At 40.3% G+C, this 16,692-nt stretch overlaps 2 protein-coding genes across 2 annotated transcripts; one reads left to right on the top strand and one right to left on the bottom strand.

Annotated features, from left to right (window-relative positions):
* The first annotated feature begins 7,602 nt into the window (after nucleotides 1-7,602).
* Nucleotides 7,603-12,418, top strand: LOC145441368 (uncharacterized). The gene is made up of 9 exons (XM_080319210.1): nucleotides 7,603-7,848; nucleotides 8,101-8,134; nucleotides 8,215-8,439; nucleotides 8,543-8,672; nucleotides 8,733-8,842; nucleotides 10,548-10,687; nucleotides 11,695-11,866; nucleotides 11,935-12,086; nucleotides 12,145-12,418. The coding sequence occupies exons 1-9, from the start codon at nucleotides 7,750-7,752 to the stop codon at nucleotides 12,310-12,312; spliced, it is 1,230 nt and encodes a 409-aa protein (XP_080175336.1). The 5' UTR covers nucleotides 7,603-7,749; the 3' UTR covers nucleotides 12,313-12,418.
* On the bottom strand, nucleotides 12,345-13,406 carry LOC145441369 (uncharacterized). Its single transcript, XM_080319211.1, has 5 exons — nucleotides 13,246-13,406; nucleotides 12,982-13,093; nucleotides 12,720-12,917; nucleotides 12,522-12,656; nucleotides 12,345-12,463 (listed from the first exon to the last, which is right to left on the bottom strand). The coding sequence occupies exons 1-5, from the start codon at nucleotides 13,308-13,310 to the stop codon at nucleotides 12,434-12,436; spliced, it is 540 nt and encodes a 179-aa protein (XP_080175337.1). The 5' UTR covers nucleotides 13,311-13,406; the 3' UTR covers nucleotides 12,345-12,433.
* Between the last annotated feature and the right edge of the window lie 3,286 nt (nucleotides 13,407-16,692).

The raw sequence follows: 16,692 nt of genomic DNA, 5'->3' as shown, positions 1-16,692 counted from the left end.
AATCGATTTTAAAAGCACATCACTGAAAATATGAATACTGGAGTGGCCATCAATCTGAAATCACACTCGTGATCCGAATTTGGTCAATCTTGCTTAGGATTTCCGTGATGTTTAGCAGCTGAAACCTTTCAAACTGCGTGGGCCTCGAGATCGCGGCTGTCTCGCCAGAAATTGAACGTAAAAAATATATACCTTAGAACAGTGGTTCTCAAACTTTTTAAGACACGCCCCCTTACGATGGTTCGAGTCCGACCGGGGACGACTCTGGAATTCCTACCTAGGTGATGAACGTTTTTTAGGCTCCTCCTCGCCATCTCATCCGTGTAAGCAGTGTCTTATAAAAACCAAGAATGTGGGCCGTGGTACAAGTCGGACGCTACGGAATCGAAATGAAGAAAATTGCCGGGTGTAAATGACTATGACCATAGTAGTCGACACACACCATGAACACCTCAAAACAAACCTCTGTATGTCTTTCGGTGACGTCAAATCTTCCGGTTTGCAGGGTGCCGTTAGCGAAAAAAGGCCGAGAATCACTGTGCCAGGGTGCCGCGGACTATTTTTCATTTACAGAGGGTGCCGCGAGGTCGAAAATTTTGACAACCACTAGTCGGTCTGAATCTGAATAGGCACTATTGTAATCATGATTCAGAAATCCTTATTTGAAATCGAATATCCAGATGATGGACTCACAACAAAATTAAAATCTGAATTAAAAAAAAATCTTATAAATCTAAATTTGAGTCCTGTGAAGAAATCGCACCGATCTGGCAAACGGCGGGGTCTCCAGAACCGATCGAAAGTTTTGAAAAATCTCGTAATAACGACCAAGTCCAACTTCCCCATCCTTTAACATGGGGACGAAATTGAAAAAAAGTTAAAGTCCGAAAAAATTTTCGGGAAATTTCAAAAAAATTTCTTGGCCAAACACCCCCCACGACTAGGCTCACACGAAATCTGGAACCGATCCGAACAAGTAGGCTATAGGCGATTTGCCATAGGGCCGCGTGTTTTGGGGTAGGTGACGCGCGGCAAAGTTGCGGCAGTTATGTCGCCCACGTTAAAGTATAGGCGAGCTCGAAAATTTTCAAAGTCCAAACTCCCCTTTGAAATGCATGGGCCACGTTAAAAGGTCTCCTCCCGCCAGGCGGGTCGAAAGGCCCCCGTGCTACAGCATAGTTATTAGCTTCATTAGCTTTTCATTCGCTTACTTTTCATTAGCTTACTTTTTCATTAGCTTCATTAGCTTTTCATTAGCATACTTTTCATTAGCTTACCCTTTCATTAGCTTAATTAGCTTTTCATTAGCCTAATTAGCTTTTCATTAGCTTCATTAGCTTTTCATTAGCTTACTTTTCATTACCTTACTTTTTCATTAGCTTAATTAGCTATATCAGCCGAGGTTGATATTTAATTCTTCGATATGGAAACCGTCATGTTCAATTCGACGAGTACAAAATTTCAAATCTTTTTCCGGCGTACGTAAATAGGCCTACTGTTCGTCAAGAAGAAACAGTCAAACTGGATTTACCCAAGCGTATAGTAAAAGCATCACTACATAAGTTACTATTTGAAACCAGGCAGAGTGGTGATTATCATCCTGCTGCAAGGTAGTGACTTCTGAGTGTATTGATAACCTGATATAAGGCATGGAGGGTGTTCTTACAATCACACAACGATATGTATAATGTACATTGAATATCTATTTACTGAGTGTGGCTAATTCGTTGCGCAAGGACGTGCAAAGCTAATACTTAATGTGACATAATAATCGGCGGTAGCATCTGAAAAGCCGACGTTTTTGCCAGCAATTACCTGGTATAATATCGCATTCTACATTGTTTAAGAGTGATCACGGTCCAGTTCATGTTATATAATTCTTGCACAAATAAAAAGTAATCGTTCCTTCACAAAGAAATCGATTAGATATGTGAAATAGTCGATTACGATTACGATTACTTTGGATTTTTTTCGAATGTAGGCCTACTCGATTGCGATTACGGTTACTTGAAAATGCTGCAATCGTCGTAATCGATTACGATTACTAATCACGATTACCCCATGTCTGTATACCACTACGCTATCTCGCTACCTACTCAACCCAAATGAATTGATATCTTGGTTAATTTGGGGTACCGGGCTAATCGAACGTCTCGAAATCTTGCACCGTGTATTGATGGTGTCCGGTCAATACCGAGAAAACCATTACCGAGAATGCCATTACCGAGAATGGACATTACCGAGAATGGACGGCGCCTGTGTGACAATGCTGTTATCAAATCCACATTGTCTTCGTCATTATCGACGAGAATTGGCTTTGAAGTGACTTTGCTGTTGCAAAAATATACAGTCATTAAATACGATTTATTCCTTGTATATGTGGCTACGATTTATTCCTTGTATATGTGGCTAAATGGGCGAATAATGTATCGATTCAGCAATACGGCCCGCCAAGTACTCAATTTTCCTATATCCGGCCCGCCGACTGGAGAAGTTGCCCGCCGCTGTTATAGGCGATTGTCTTGCGTACTGCATGGTGTGGTTTTCCAATAGCAAGTCCCTATGCTAAACTTCTGGTCAAATGTTACGGATGGGCATTTTTAAAGGGTATTCAAGAGTTTGGGGTAGTGGGGAATAAATCTGAAGTGGGGAATGAAGCCAAAAAGGTTGGGAACCACGGCTACAGACGCTTCGATCGGTAGAAGGGAGCACACATTACCAGCCTTTCCTTGACTTGTAAGGGTAGAACTGGGTCCGCAGAATGCATTAGGGCCCTACGAATTATCGCGCATTATCCTTCAACTTATAGAGATCCGTCTAAGTAGCCGTCTGCATTAGATATGTCAGATTATTATGATATCGATTGCCCTAACCCACTTGTTGTGTAGGCCTCCAGAGATACGTTGCGCTGTTGATACCATCTATAGTCGCATTGGTCAAGTGTGAACAGTGAGCACTGAGCAGACATTGCCGGCCTTTCCTTGACCTGTAAGGGTAGGACTTGGTCCGCGAATGCAGCAGGTAAAATGTTGATTATAGGTTTACAGCAGGGGTGTCGAACTAAACTGGGATCGCGGTCTGGATTCAATCCATTATTAGATAGCTTGCGGGTCGGGCCAGTCAAAATAGTCCAAACCAAATCCTTACCTTTGATTTTCACTGGAATGCTCTATTACCAAGCCTAGGCCTATATAGCACTTCAATCAATCAATCAATCAGGTTTATTAATATTTTCATCGTTTCAAAACATCACAAGACTGCGATACAATGAAAAGATAGGAAGGTGTCGAATCAACTTGGAGTAGCCACTTGTCAGGAACATAGGAGTTTTAACCGAACAGTGACGTTCACGTTGGAATTAGGCTTATCATTTTCCAATCACCACTCGGATTTCTCCGAGTGCCAGAGACCTTTTGCGTCAGAAGCAATACTACGGTATCATTGCCGTGACGCCAGCTGAGCTCTCCCACTCTCGCTGCGCAGCCGCTCTTTTGCTCTTGAGATACTCTCTCGTTTCGCCAGACAGCATTGTTGCGTCCCAATGCCAATCTCCATAACAATCAAAAATTCGAGGGTGATTGTGGGGGTTCCAGGGCCGCGAGCGGAATAAAATTTATATTTTCGTAATCAGTGCAGAGCCAGCTTTTGATTGATACCCGTTTTACAAAATTTAATGCTAAGCAAGCCGGTCAAAAATGACCGTCAAATTGCCTGTAGCCAAATGGAGATTGTGACGTGAATCAATTTCACTTAGCCGTGAGATTTGCTTGTGTCGACACCATATAGGACACTATGCTTCAACTCTAGTGAGTCAATGTATAGATAACTAACCAACCTACGGAGGTTAGTTATAGTTAATGATACAAATTCTTCGTCAACATGAACACAAGTCATGCGTGACGGTATGAGCCATAACCATACACTCACCACCAAGTCAAGTCCGAGTCCAAGTCAGCGAGCAGAGGGTCGAGTATAAGCAATGATATAAATGATATATATATATCATTGAGTATAAGTCATGGTATTATGACCCGAGTCCAAGTCATTGTGTTCGCCGCTCAGTTTCCTCTTAAAGTCTTGCGTAAACCCACTTTTTATAACGCCGTTCGGTGATATCGAATGGTTCGCATTTACAGTACTAATTTTCCTCAGTTTTAGCAGTTTCTGGTCGTATTTTCAAGTACAAGTACCAATATACGAGATCCCAATTATAGTGTGCTGGTTATTTACTATTATTCTTCGAAATTATAATGAAATGTGGATCTTGGCCGTCTGAGTCTCGAGTCATATGACGATGTCATATATATGACTTGGTTCGAGTCATGCGCAATGACTCGAGTCCAAGTCGAGTCAATACACAGACTGACTCGAGTCGAGTCGAGTCATTTCCGTATTTTGAGAAAATGACCCGAGTCAAGTCAAGTCATCTGAAAATGCATGGTGACTATATTTGAGTCATGACTCGAGTCATTACAACCCTGCCCTGCGCCCTCTCAGGGTTCATACATTTATATAATCATCTCATCATGGTACCATCGCCCATATATCTATATCATGTGACTTCGTTAGTTGGTTCGATGTATTAGCAATTTTTTTTTAGTTTAATACAACTCCAAATTGCGATACAATTAAAAGATAGGAAGCTGACGAAACGACTTGAAGTAGTCATCCACCTTGGCCTAGGCGATGTAAAGTGGAGGCATGCACAGCACATTGCACACTGAAGTAAAAGAAGATAGTATAATAAAAAGCAAGCGACAAAAAAATGCGGTGGCAAGTCACGGAAGGCGAGATCGATAGGTCAGGTCGCGGTCAGGCAATCTTGACAGGGTGACCAAGTCATAATGGTTCCGAGTCACAAGTCAATCTCACTTTTATAGTTTTGACTCGAGTCAAGTCGAGTCATTTTCAATTCACCACCGAGTCAAGTCCGAGTTCAAGTCACGGAGTAGAGTGCCGAGTCCGAGTCATGGTGTTTTGACTCGAGTCCGAGTCCGAGTCATTGTGTTGACTGTTCAGTTCCGAGTTAATGTCATGTGAATCCCACTCTTACAACTGTGCTCGGTGTTATCGAATGCTTCGCATTCATAAATACACTAATTTCCCTCACTTTTCACAGTTTGTAGTTGCATTTTCAAGTAGGCCTACCAGTACTGATAGACGAAATAATCATATTTGAAGAGCTTCTTGGACAGGGGTGGGCAATTATTTTCCTCCGCGGGCCAAATGAGAAAAGTTATTACGTTGGCGGGCCGAGTGAAATAATTTCGCTATAGCATCCAGCGTATTTTAATTTTATTTCTAAATTACATTGCTAATAGATGTTGCTCGGTGATTGTGTTGATATTGGGTAATGAAAAAGTGACGGTTAATTAAAAAATATCTCTTGGCTGTCATGATTCGAAACAATGGTAAATATGTTACATTTTAACTCTCTTTAAGCCCCTATCCACGTTCTTCTATTAGGACTCTAAAACAGTGGTTCCCGAACTTTTTAGGCACGCCTCCCTTTATGATGGTGAACGATTTCGAACCCACTTATCATGATATCACAAAATAATAAAAAGTGCAACCAGAATGCTAGCAATCCCAACGGATAGTTTGATGGCATGGAAGATTATGGCTGTTGATGAGATAATTGTGAAATATCAAGTCATGTCATGACAATCAGTCGAGTCATGATTGTTATAATATACAATGTTCTTTCTTATTCGTCTCTACTAGTTGCTGACGATCACTCCTGACGAGTGTCAGCCGAAAATATTCGGGTTCATTTCCATATGAATATACTATTCAATCGAAATAATAATAGTGTGATAACTTTACTCTTTGAAATTACGATGAAATACCTGCCTTGGTAGACCCAGTCTCGAGTCATATGACTTGGTCCGAGTCATGTGCAATGACCCGAGTACAAGACGAGTCAATACACAAATTGACTCGAGTCGAGTCATTTTTCAATATTTAGAAAATGACTGAGTCAAGTCGAGTCACCAGAAAATCGCGACTCGATTCTGACTCGAGTCGAGTCATGACTCGAGTCATTACAACCCTGAATCTTGAGGTCGGAATAGGCCTAGTATTTATTTAGTGGAACTTATTGCTTGTAGCCTATTTCGACTTGAATGTGACTTGTATCTATTCTTCTCGTTACCACGCGCCTTGTCATTTATAACGTGTGTATTTCGATTATAAGTAGACTCATTCCGCCATATCCTACTATATATTCCATACATTCGATTAAGATGTCAATATGAAGCAATACTGTTGTATTCTCGTTAAGTTGTCAGATCAACGTCGATATTCAATGTTTGATTCCATATCCGCCAACTTGTAATACGGCCCACTTCTAGATTTTGTAAGACACAACCGCTAACATTAGGCTTACCATATTTCGGAAATGAAAAAAGAGGACACTTTTTCAGAAATTTCAGACATGCAAAACTGGAGAAGAATTCTCAAAAACCGGTAAATTTTTCCCACTTCATGATCGGTTGACTAAAAAAAAAAAAAAAAGGTCTTCTTTTCGCTTAGAGCTGAAGTCACCGCTTTTCCCTCCGAAATACCCGCCGGAGCTTCACTTCTGCGCTAATTTGCGGCATATCACTCGCAATTTCCTCTAAATCTGACCTAAATTTTCAAAAAAGAGGACAAAATCTCAAAAAAGAGGACAAAAGGGCGTCCTCCGAGGACACTTTCAAAAAAGAGGACAAATCCTCTTAAAAGAGGACGTATGGTAAGCCTAGCTTACATGGAACAGATGCGAGGAGTAGCCTTGATAGACTGCGTGTGAAGATGGCTAATCGGATAAGAAACAGTACGACAACTCAATCTGCTAGCCTTGTATGTTTTATATATTTGGGAATCAAGGAAATCGGCGTCCCCAATCAAAATCACGAATTTAATTCTGATTTTGTCCAGTCTGAATGATGTCTTCAATCAAGTTTGATGTTATTGAGTGAAGCATTTAGTTTTGCTGATACAGTGTCCATTTCAATCTTGTAAAAAAAAGGAGATTGGACGAGCAAATGGCAATGGAGAATAAACCTAGGACCTAGAAATATTTTTTAGTTTTCCGTTTAGTCCTTTTCGTTGAGTAATCTGCATTTAATCACTGACTATTTCAATAAAGGAAACATGTATTGTAGATGCCGAATTGCAACGGCTAACAGCGTGCATAGAAGATGCCCCGGCCTACACGCATCTCTTGCTGCTGTTGTTATTTACATACTTGATATCTTCATCATGTGGGGTGGGGGATGGTCACTGCAGTATGCCTCACCAGTCATAAAAAACGTTCCCTCTAATTTTCACGAGTCTGCGCGCCCTCACCAACTCACCGCGCGTCCCTCGGACAACAGTGCGTGGCGACTAAAAAAATGGTCATCACACACTTCGGATTTTTGTGCGCAGCTTTGATTTTCTGTGGCCATGAACCTCACCTCATGTCACTGGTCTTGTTTTGAAATGATGATCAATATTATAAACAGAACTGAACCTACTTCATGAATATATCTTTCAGTTCCACAAGAACTCTCTCTCTCTCACCTGTAGCGTAGCGCTAAAATTGAAAAATCGGTCACGGATTGTTGAATATGATATGCTCACCGATATCCAGTTTATTATGATTGCGATCGGGCCTTCGTAGTTCTTATTCATTTGTTTCTAACCGTAAGTCCATAACCAGTAGTGATAGCAGTAGTCGCTCTCGTTTCCGAGCATATTCTGTAATTGATCTTGAGCTTGATTATGTCCTCCAAAAAGAAGTTGTATCGCCCTGCTCCGGAGTCGATGCAAGAGAGCACTGCAAGTCTAGTCCAAGGCACGTCTTCCAAAGATTACATCAAGGTACTGTATGTCTACGTGAAATTTTACCGATTGAGTGATTGAAATTATAGTGGAAGAGGAATGTAATCAAATTCTCAAGTAGCCTTGGAATTACCCACATATTAATATGGAAACCACGGAATTTAGGAGCTTACTGAGCTTGAGCTAACAGTCTCAAGCACCATCCTTGTTACTCGACACTTGTCTTCTTACACTATATGACGCAAATAGGCACCAACATTGTTTCATCACTTATATTGTGCACTTTTTCAGATCAAACAAGGCGTCTTAGAAACCTCAAAAAACTGTAAGCATTCAAAATACTGCATCATACTACTGTGCCTTGTCTATATTTTTATATTATCACGGTCTGTATTTATATTTCAGTGGGTACCGGGAGGCTGACTAGCACTATGAAATCCTCAAAACGGGTACCCAGCATGGATCGTAAAAAGCCCATTGTAGTTTCCCATGATCCAACATTGGTGCATTCACGGTTGAAAAATACTGGGTTTATTGGAAGGAGTGTTGATGCGAATGACTCAGTGCGTCCACAGGTTGTTGTGTCAAGTCTAAGCAACATCAGCAAAGCAGGTAACAGCATGTCCAGAAGTACATGAATATAATCAACGCATACCATGCTGGCATACTAAGGCATTCCTACATGTTGACGTACAGTAATTGTTATTACATAAAGTTCACACTCTTTCTATAGAGTCTTCACTGAAAGTATGTCATGTGCCATCAAAATATAGATCTCGCAGGGCCGTAGAAACAAAAGAAAATCCATCTTCACTGTTGAAGCCTGCACAGAGCTTTTCATTATCTGCCTCAAGCAGCTTGAAGTAATGTTAATTTTCTGCAAATCAATTTCCTATTAGATACAATCCACTGTTGTATTTCAGTGCGAGTGGAGACCAACTGATTCGGACAACTCAAAAAACATCAACACCATCGACATATCAACGTAGGGAACTTGCACTTGATGAATCTTATATCGCTAAGCCGACGGAACGTGAGTCTCATCTTTTTTTCTACACGAAATCTTCTGATGTATTTGGTATCCATGAGCAATGAGCAGCTGTAGCCGACATATATGATAGCCAGTGTTTTCCTGTGGGGTTAGGATACATGCCATCGACTGAAGCCATTTCTAAGGCATTCATTCATATATTCAAACATAACCTTATGTAATAGCTTTAGGATGACTATTGACTAATCAAGCAAAATACCATTATTACATAGAAAACCGGGGTCTTGAATGAACTCTATTGGTGAGTATATGATAATGTTTCATATGCTAGTAAGTGCAGTCACATGTAGTGTGAAAGGAATTTTGGTTTTAAAATATAAAATCGGTGCGCGTGTAGATAGATGAGGTTATACTTCATTGTGGACAGAGTGCCTTTCATTTTCTTCTGCACTTTCGTGGTGGTAAGGCTACAGAGAGGCAAATAACACCGATTGTCAAGTCTCCACCACAAACTCTCCTCTCTACGTTATCCCAGTGCCTGGCATATACCAGTTTTACAATTCAGTCAACCGTTTCGGCCGAAGGGCCACATGCAATTTATGAACCATTGCGTGGGCCATGTTTTAGTCAACCGATAGGAGCGAGCCAGATTAGGTAACAGGGGAAAACAAGACTTATTACGCATCAAATTTAATATCATTCATGTCAGGGGCGGCCAGCCTTTCGGCCAAAGGGCCACGTGAGATCTGTGTACTATTGCGTTGGCCACGTGAATGTTTATGACTTTTTTTAGCTGTCCGATAGCAGCGAACCGGAGTAGGTATATGATGGTGAAAACAATAGGTATCAAAATCGATAACAGTTATGTCATGAAAAATCAGTGCTCAGGAATGTTATAACCGCGCGAAGCGCAAAAATATTTCAAATTGACTGAAGGAATTCGGTCAATAATAATGTCACTTGCATATACTGCGAGTCACATCTGTATATCGCTCGGCTCACTTGGCAAGGACAGGATTACTCAGATTTTGGACGTATAAATATCGAAGATACTTCATTCTTTTTGTGCAAAGGTTTCATTTGCCGACGATCTTTCTGCGAGCGCACATGTAATGTCGGATGTTGGACGACACGTTCTCTCGTAATTGCGAATATAGTCAGACTCAATTGTATAAATTGGGTGCATTTTCAATTTTGAGGAAAGGGTACCAATAATAAATGCGAGAAACCGAGTGAGTATAAACCGCGCGAAGTGTTACGAACAGTATCAAGTGATATAAATCTGCCACGAAATATTCTACATTATCGCAATATAGGCTATACAACGGTTTCAGAGGCCTGTTCTACATCATAGTAATTCACGAAGATCTACAAAAAATACGGCTGGCTCCTCGCTATTCAATTGCATCAGGACTGATATTTTAGTCATCAACACCCCAAATTACGCGATAAGGTTAATCAAACTTTTGGTTGTCCTTGCAAGTTTGCAATACATAACTTGAGCAATTCATTTTTATACAATACAATCTATTTCAAAAATTCTCTCGCGGGCAACCCCTGGTCTAGAGTCTAGCTCGGTCAGTGATTAAACCCACGACCAGTCGGGTACGAGCCGTCACACTCTACCTCTGTGTCTTCTTGGCAGAATGTGTGTGTGTTGGTTTGGTAGCAAAGTATATGGCCCTTGAGTTTGGACCGACTGGCCTCGTTTGGTGTCTGCGGTAATGTAATTTTTGATACTTAACAGACTCCAATAGAGAAAAGAGGAGTCCAACGCCACTGTCACCGGTAAAATCGGAGTCGATGGAGTTTCTTCATTGTAGATATTTACAGGCTAAATATCTTGAGCTTTTAGCACAAGATTGTAAACAAAAGAAAGCCAAGATAGTAAGTATATTAATAAGTAATAATAAGCGAATGCTCTTGAACTCTCTAATAGCTCTTTATTCTGATCTGCAGGATGTTTGTTCATTTACATACCCGTTCACTGCTTCCAAAGTGCCACTTTTATTAATATAATGTAATGAACACAGAGGTGTTCAATAACAATGTATGCTCAACTACTTCAGTGGATTATGATTTTAGGCTAATTCCACTTGACGGTTTTTATTGAATAAAAACTACTTACTTTTGATGTTTGTAAAATAAAAAGAAGTTTCAGATAGTTTACATCAGTGGTTGTCGACCGTTGTTGGTCTGAACGGTCTGCCAGATCTATTAGAATTTATCTCAATTCCCAAAAGTGAGAAATCAGGCACTTGCCTATTAATTAGAGATATAAAACATCAAACAAAATATAGTTTCGGACAAGTTACATGTGAAAGCTACTGTGACTTGAACAAACTTTGTTGAATTACGACAGCGCAAGTAGACAGCACTTATCAGAATAATAGAGCAAGTAGTTAGAACCACGTATCAATATCTACTATCAAAATAAAATCATTAAATGCAGTTTCCGATATGACATTTAAATTGCAGACAATTGTCGTGATTTAAGTTCGGTTGGATGTTGGTTTTTTTCACCGGTCCGCAAAATTTTTTAAGTTTTACCTGTCCGCCAGGTCAGAAGTGCCGACAATTGAACTAAATACGTCAGACTGTGTTATAGGAACTTGATATTTTTTTCGAAAATCACGACATCTTTCTAATAAAAGAAACGCAACTACTTCAACTCATAATGTGGGAATTGATAATTCTATGCAGATAGTAACTCATAATGTGGGAATTGATAATTCTATGCAGGTAGTAATTTAGTATATTACTTCTACTCGAGTAGGAATTCCGACAACATTTGTTTTTGAAAATTATAACCACATGCTATACAAATGCAGCTTCTAATTGCCGTACGGAGTCGCGAACACATTACCTGCAACATTGCATGACTCTTATTTCAGGCTCGAACGCAAGGACATTTTCTGTGGGAGAAAAATAACAAACTGGTCACGGATTTAGAAGACTTGGAAGATGAAGTGTCTGAATTGAAGCATCTCCATAACCTTACAGTTCATCTGAAACAACACAAATCCAACCTCGCTCCAGTTGTGGATAAAATTCAACCTGCCTTAGGTTAATAATGGGTTTGGACGGATTATCGTTGCATATTGTGGCATCTACTTAACACATTCGCACTTTAGACCAGTACAAAGTGCTCTGCGAGAACTTCGACACCACAAGGCATCACATGCGCCTGTCAGATATACAAGTCCCAGATTACGCGGATATGGAACGCGCATTAGAGGAATCTAGGCACATAATTGGGCAGATGAATATCCTCTCAAACGCTAAAGTGAGAATGGCTAATCTGACATCTTGAATGCTCGCCGTAATAACTTTATGATCAACAGGCTCCGATGACCCATCAGACAGCAGAAGTCTTGGAGCAACTGAGTAAAAGTTGCCAGCAAGAAGTGTCTTGCATGCCTGAGGCCAGAGCTTGTACTGCTGATATGCTTTCGTCGGTAATGGATCATGGCAGCCTGGTCGCACAACTGAGTTTGTACAATTCCCCATGAAAACAAACATGGAAATATTCCAACACCGTGTGTTCATGGCAAGGACTGAATGTTCTGTATTTATAAGATAAAAATATATTTCAAAAAAAAAATGGCAGTACAAGGATATAGTGTCGGCCAATCATTCCGCTTCCCTTATCACTGTTGGAATCTAGATAACAGAAAATGAATTTTTGTGATGGGCTATATAGACAACCATGTAAACTTACATCCGAGTGAAAAGGGTATGAAAGTGTGCTGACCGGATTGCCACTTATCAGGCTTTGCACAACATCCGGGTTGTTCAAATCTATTCTTCTTCCCGCGAGATCTTCTTGTAGCATTGCTTTTTCTGTCTTCATAGACTGCAGACACACGGTTGATAAAAAATAAACCAAAATTCCTAGAAATTACGACTTCGCGCTCACTTCTCTGTACTTTTGCAAGTACACTTTCAAAGGCTCAACGTAAGGATCGAAGCCGAGGGTTGACATGGCGTATAGCACATCTTCGCCATTGATGGTTTTCCTTTTCTCTTGGGCACATCTCTCGGACGCTTCGGATGTGATAAAGCTAATGAATTCAGAGACACATTCCTGCATGCACTCTTTGGCGTCTTTTGCGATCTAATTGTTGAAGTTTAGGTAAATAAGATGTTATTAATCCAACAATGGCAATTCAAGGGCTGACCTTTCCGTTAGGAGGTACTGAATACTTCATGATTCTGGCGACATTTGCTATGGGTAAATAAATATCCTGTTCGCGGAAGGGTTCTTTGCCTTGTTCGTCATCTCGATCGTTTCTGAAATTTCATCAGGTAAAATACAGGAACTTCAGCGGCCCAGCTGTAGCCTGAGGATATCAAATTATCACAGGTACGCGGCACAACGTCTCACAGACCGTAGAGCTCCAACTAATACATTGCAATCTCGACTTGTGAATGTAAAACTGTACCTTGATTCGTCATCAACGTCCAATGGCTGGCCTCCATCTATACCGCCAAGATATGCACTCGCCATAACGACCAATGACAGGCTTGTTCTGAACTGCCAATGGCTGCTTGTGAAAACAACCGTGACGAATTTTATGGTGAAGTGCCACTCACAGTTCAAGCCGCGTTCGGGATGTGTAAAATTTGATTGAAACGGAGTTCATGCCATTTGCATATATTTATATATTTATTCCTTATTTTAATTCTGGCTTTGTTCGCACCAACAGGTGCATTCGTAGCAGTGTTGATATCTCATCGCCAGATGGGGCTAGACCACTGAGCTCAATGATGTAAACACCAGAGATGAGCGGATTTAGAATTTTTATGTCCTAATCAAATCCGAAGCTGCAAATCCTAATTCAGAACTTATGTATAGTCAAATCCATGTCCGATCCTAATCTGGTTCCAACTTGAAATTCAGAAAAAATGCTAAGGTATGCAAGGTAGGGATTGGAAATTTTTTTCACAACCAACAATTCTCTTGATTTAAGATAACTTAGCATGCACCTCTCATATCTTCATTGGCACCGAGTGTACCATGATGTAATGTACTATAAGTACATTGATAACTGATCTGAATAAACTTTGTCGCCATTCACTAAACGACATATCAATCTCGGTAAATCCAATCCAAATCCTATACCGTTCAGAAAAAAAATTCTAAAATCCCAATCCGAAAAAATTTCACAAATCCTGTTTTTTCAAATCCTAATCCATGATCATCTCTGGTAAACACTTGTACTTCCACTTCCAGAGATGAGCGGATTTGAAATTTCTAATCTAATCCGAAGCTTCAGATCCTAATCCAGAAATATTGTATATTTCAATCCTAATCCGATTCAAACTTGGAATTCCATTTAGGAAGCCTATATTTTATGCCAATAATTCTATAAAAAGAAATAAAACGCTCAGTGTGAGTGTCAAAGTCCATCAAGTAACTTTCGTAGGAGTAAAAACATCGTCGCCACTCGCTACACTAACCGACAAGATAGCGTAATGGTGAAGGGTCCAGCTTCTTGATCGGTAGGTCGTGGGTACGATCCCGGCTCAGTGGTCAGAACAAAGACCTGATTAATAACACCGAGTAGAATCCATGACTTCCCTGTTTGGCATTCATGCATTACTGGGATAGCATGGAGGGGTGGTGCAAGACTTAGAAAGCCGTAGGGCTATATCAGCAGCGTCCTTGTCCAGCGGCATATGCACAGATAGTGTTATGTATATCATGAGTCGGTGTATATGCCGTATAAACATCAAGGACAAAAATAAACTACGTCATTCCGTCCTACAGGACATCAATCTCCCTGCAAATCGGCAAATCCAATCCTAATCCACCAAGCTGGTGATATCATACTTTGTGATACGATTAATGATATACAATGTTCTTTCCTATTCTTTACTAGTTGCTGACGATTACCATTGACGAGTGTCAGGCGAAAATATTCTTGTTCATTTCAATATGAGTTGTATAATCCATTAAAAAATATCTCAAATCCTAATCCGGCAAAATTTCACAAATCCGGTTTCTCCAAATCCCAATCCATCTCTGGCACTAAGACCTACTACATGATTACAGTGAATCAGGAACTATCTTCAGTGTAAAGCATTAAGCTGAACCATATATTATATATCCCTGAACAGAACTAGAAATCACAAACATACGAAGGTTAGTAGGGAGAATTAACATATTTTGGAATCCGGAAAGGAGGACACTTTTTATAAATCATAAAAGTCAGATTATCGGACTAGAAAACTACTGATTGTAAAAGTTGTACTGGAAATCGTGTTGATCTTGTTGTGTTGACTAAAAAAAAGGTCATATTTCCGACTCGACTCTTGAATTACGCAATTTTTACCTATACTGGTGTGGTGTTGACTAAAAAAAGGTAGTTTTTTCATTCCCACTCCCGAATGAACCGTTCGAACGTCCGGATTGCAGATTTCGCGTCATTTATAGCGTTCATTCAGTTCAGCCTGTCCATTACCCTGACTGTCAAAGGTATTAAGGAGGATGGATTTCCGAAAAGGAGGACAGATATGTGTCCTCGGGGGACATTTTCACATATTCAACATAATTCAACATTTGGTTTGACTCCTTGACAATGCTTTGGGTTGATCAATGATTATGACTTCACAGGCTGACGTGCGTAGCTTTTAGTTAGATGCTGTGGTACGACCAATTGAGATTTCAAGCCAACACGTTGGGAAAAACCATCGTTCTCGTTAGTAATAGAATTCTTCGTGTAAAGGGGGCGTGTACTCACTATAGGCCTATCCCACTATTCACACGTAGGCTACTCACACTCATTTTCGAATTTATTGAAACAATATTGATACATCGTTTTTACAATCAAAACTATTACATTTCTAATGACACTCAGATGTGGTCAAAGTAGTCAAGAAAGCTACTCAAGTAGAAGCAGCGAAGCATAATTCCACTCATGTACGAGTCGAAGTAGTGCTTTTCGAAGCAACCCAAAACTACTCCAAGTAGAAGTAGAATTTGGGGGCTTTGAAAACTACTCAAGTGAGTATAAGTAGGTCTAAAAACCTGTCATAAATACTCTCAGTCAAAGCCTGGTATCTCACATATGCGGACGATGCAGAGAGCTGTTTCCGTGTTGCTACATCCCAGGATATACATTTTTTCAACAGCATAGGGATTCGACCGCATTATATGATACAAATGATAACATTATCACAGAACAGTGATTCTTAACCGTTTTTAACCCCAGGCCTACCCCTTTTTAGAAAATGTCACGTATTCTATGGACCAGTGTTAGGATGACTCGAGTCAACTTTTTCGTACGACTTGACTTGACTCGATTTACTTTGCAAAAATGACTTGACTTGACTTGACTCGGCGCTACAGAAATGTGGATTGACTCGTGACTCGAAGCAAACTTTACGAGTCAAGTTCAAGTCATTAAGTGAACGATGTCGCTTGAATCACCCTATCTTATGCATGTTTGGATTGTTCGCGATACGCCGGTCAGGCCGGTGTCACTTGTGAGAGCAGCCCATCATTCACTGATTGTACGTTTCATTGATCATCCATTGTTACATCACAAATAAATTGACCGCAAACGAAACGATCACAGCTTACGTTATCGTATAGTTTTAGTAGATTAACCTAATAGCAACGGTTTCTTATACAGCTGAGTTACATCGCCAGGTGTTTACCTTTACTAACACTCTTATATGATTTAAATCGGACGAATATCGTTTATGCGTTTATATTCTCACGGATGTGTTGATGGTAGTACATTGTACCGCATCAATTTGTTCAACTTCTCGAGGCTTCGTATTCGATCCATTATATTGCCTGATCCTGATGACTGCAGCATTAGGGCTGTTCAAAAATAAGCTTTTTTCCTGAATCTTGCTGATTACTTGATTAAATCGTTAGG

The sequence above is a fragment of the Botryllus schlosseri genome, chromosome 6, assembly GCF_051294905.1.
Source record: "Botryllus schlosseri isolate E-star chromosome 6, Bs_hap1, whole genome shotgun sequence".
Taxonomy (NCBI): Eukaryota; Metazoa; Chordata; class Ascidiacea; order Stolidobranchia; family Styelidae; genus Botryllus; species Botryllus schlosseri.
Note: the sequence above shows the minus strand (reverse complement) of the source record. Positions and strands in the feature narration are given on the sequence as shown.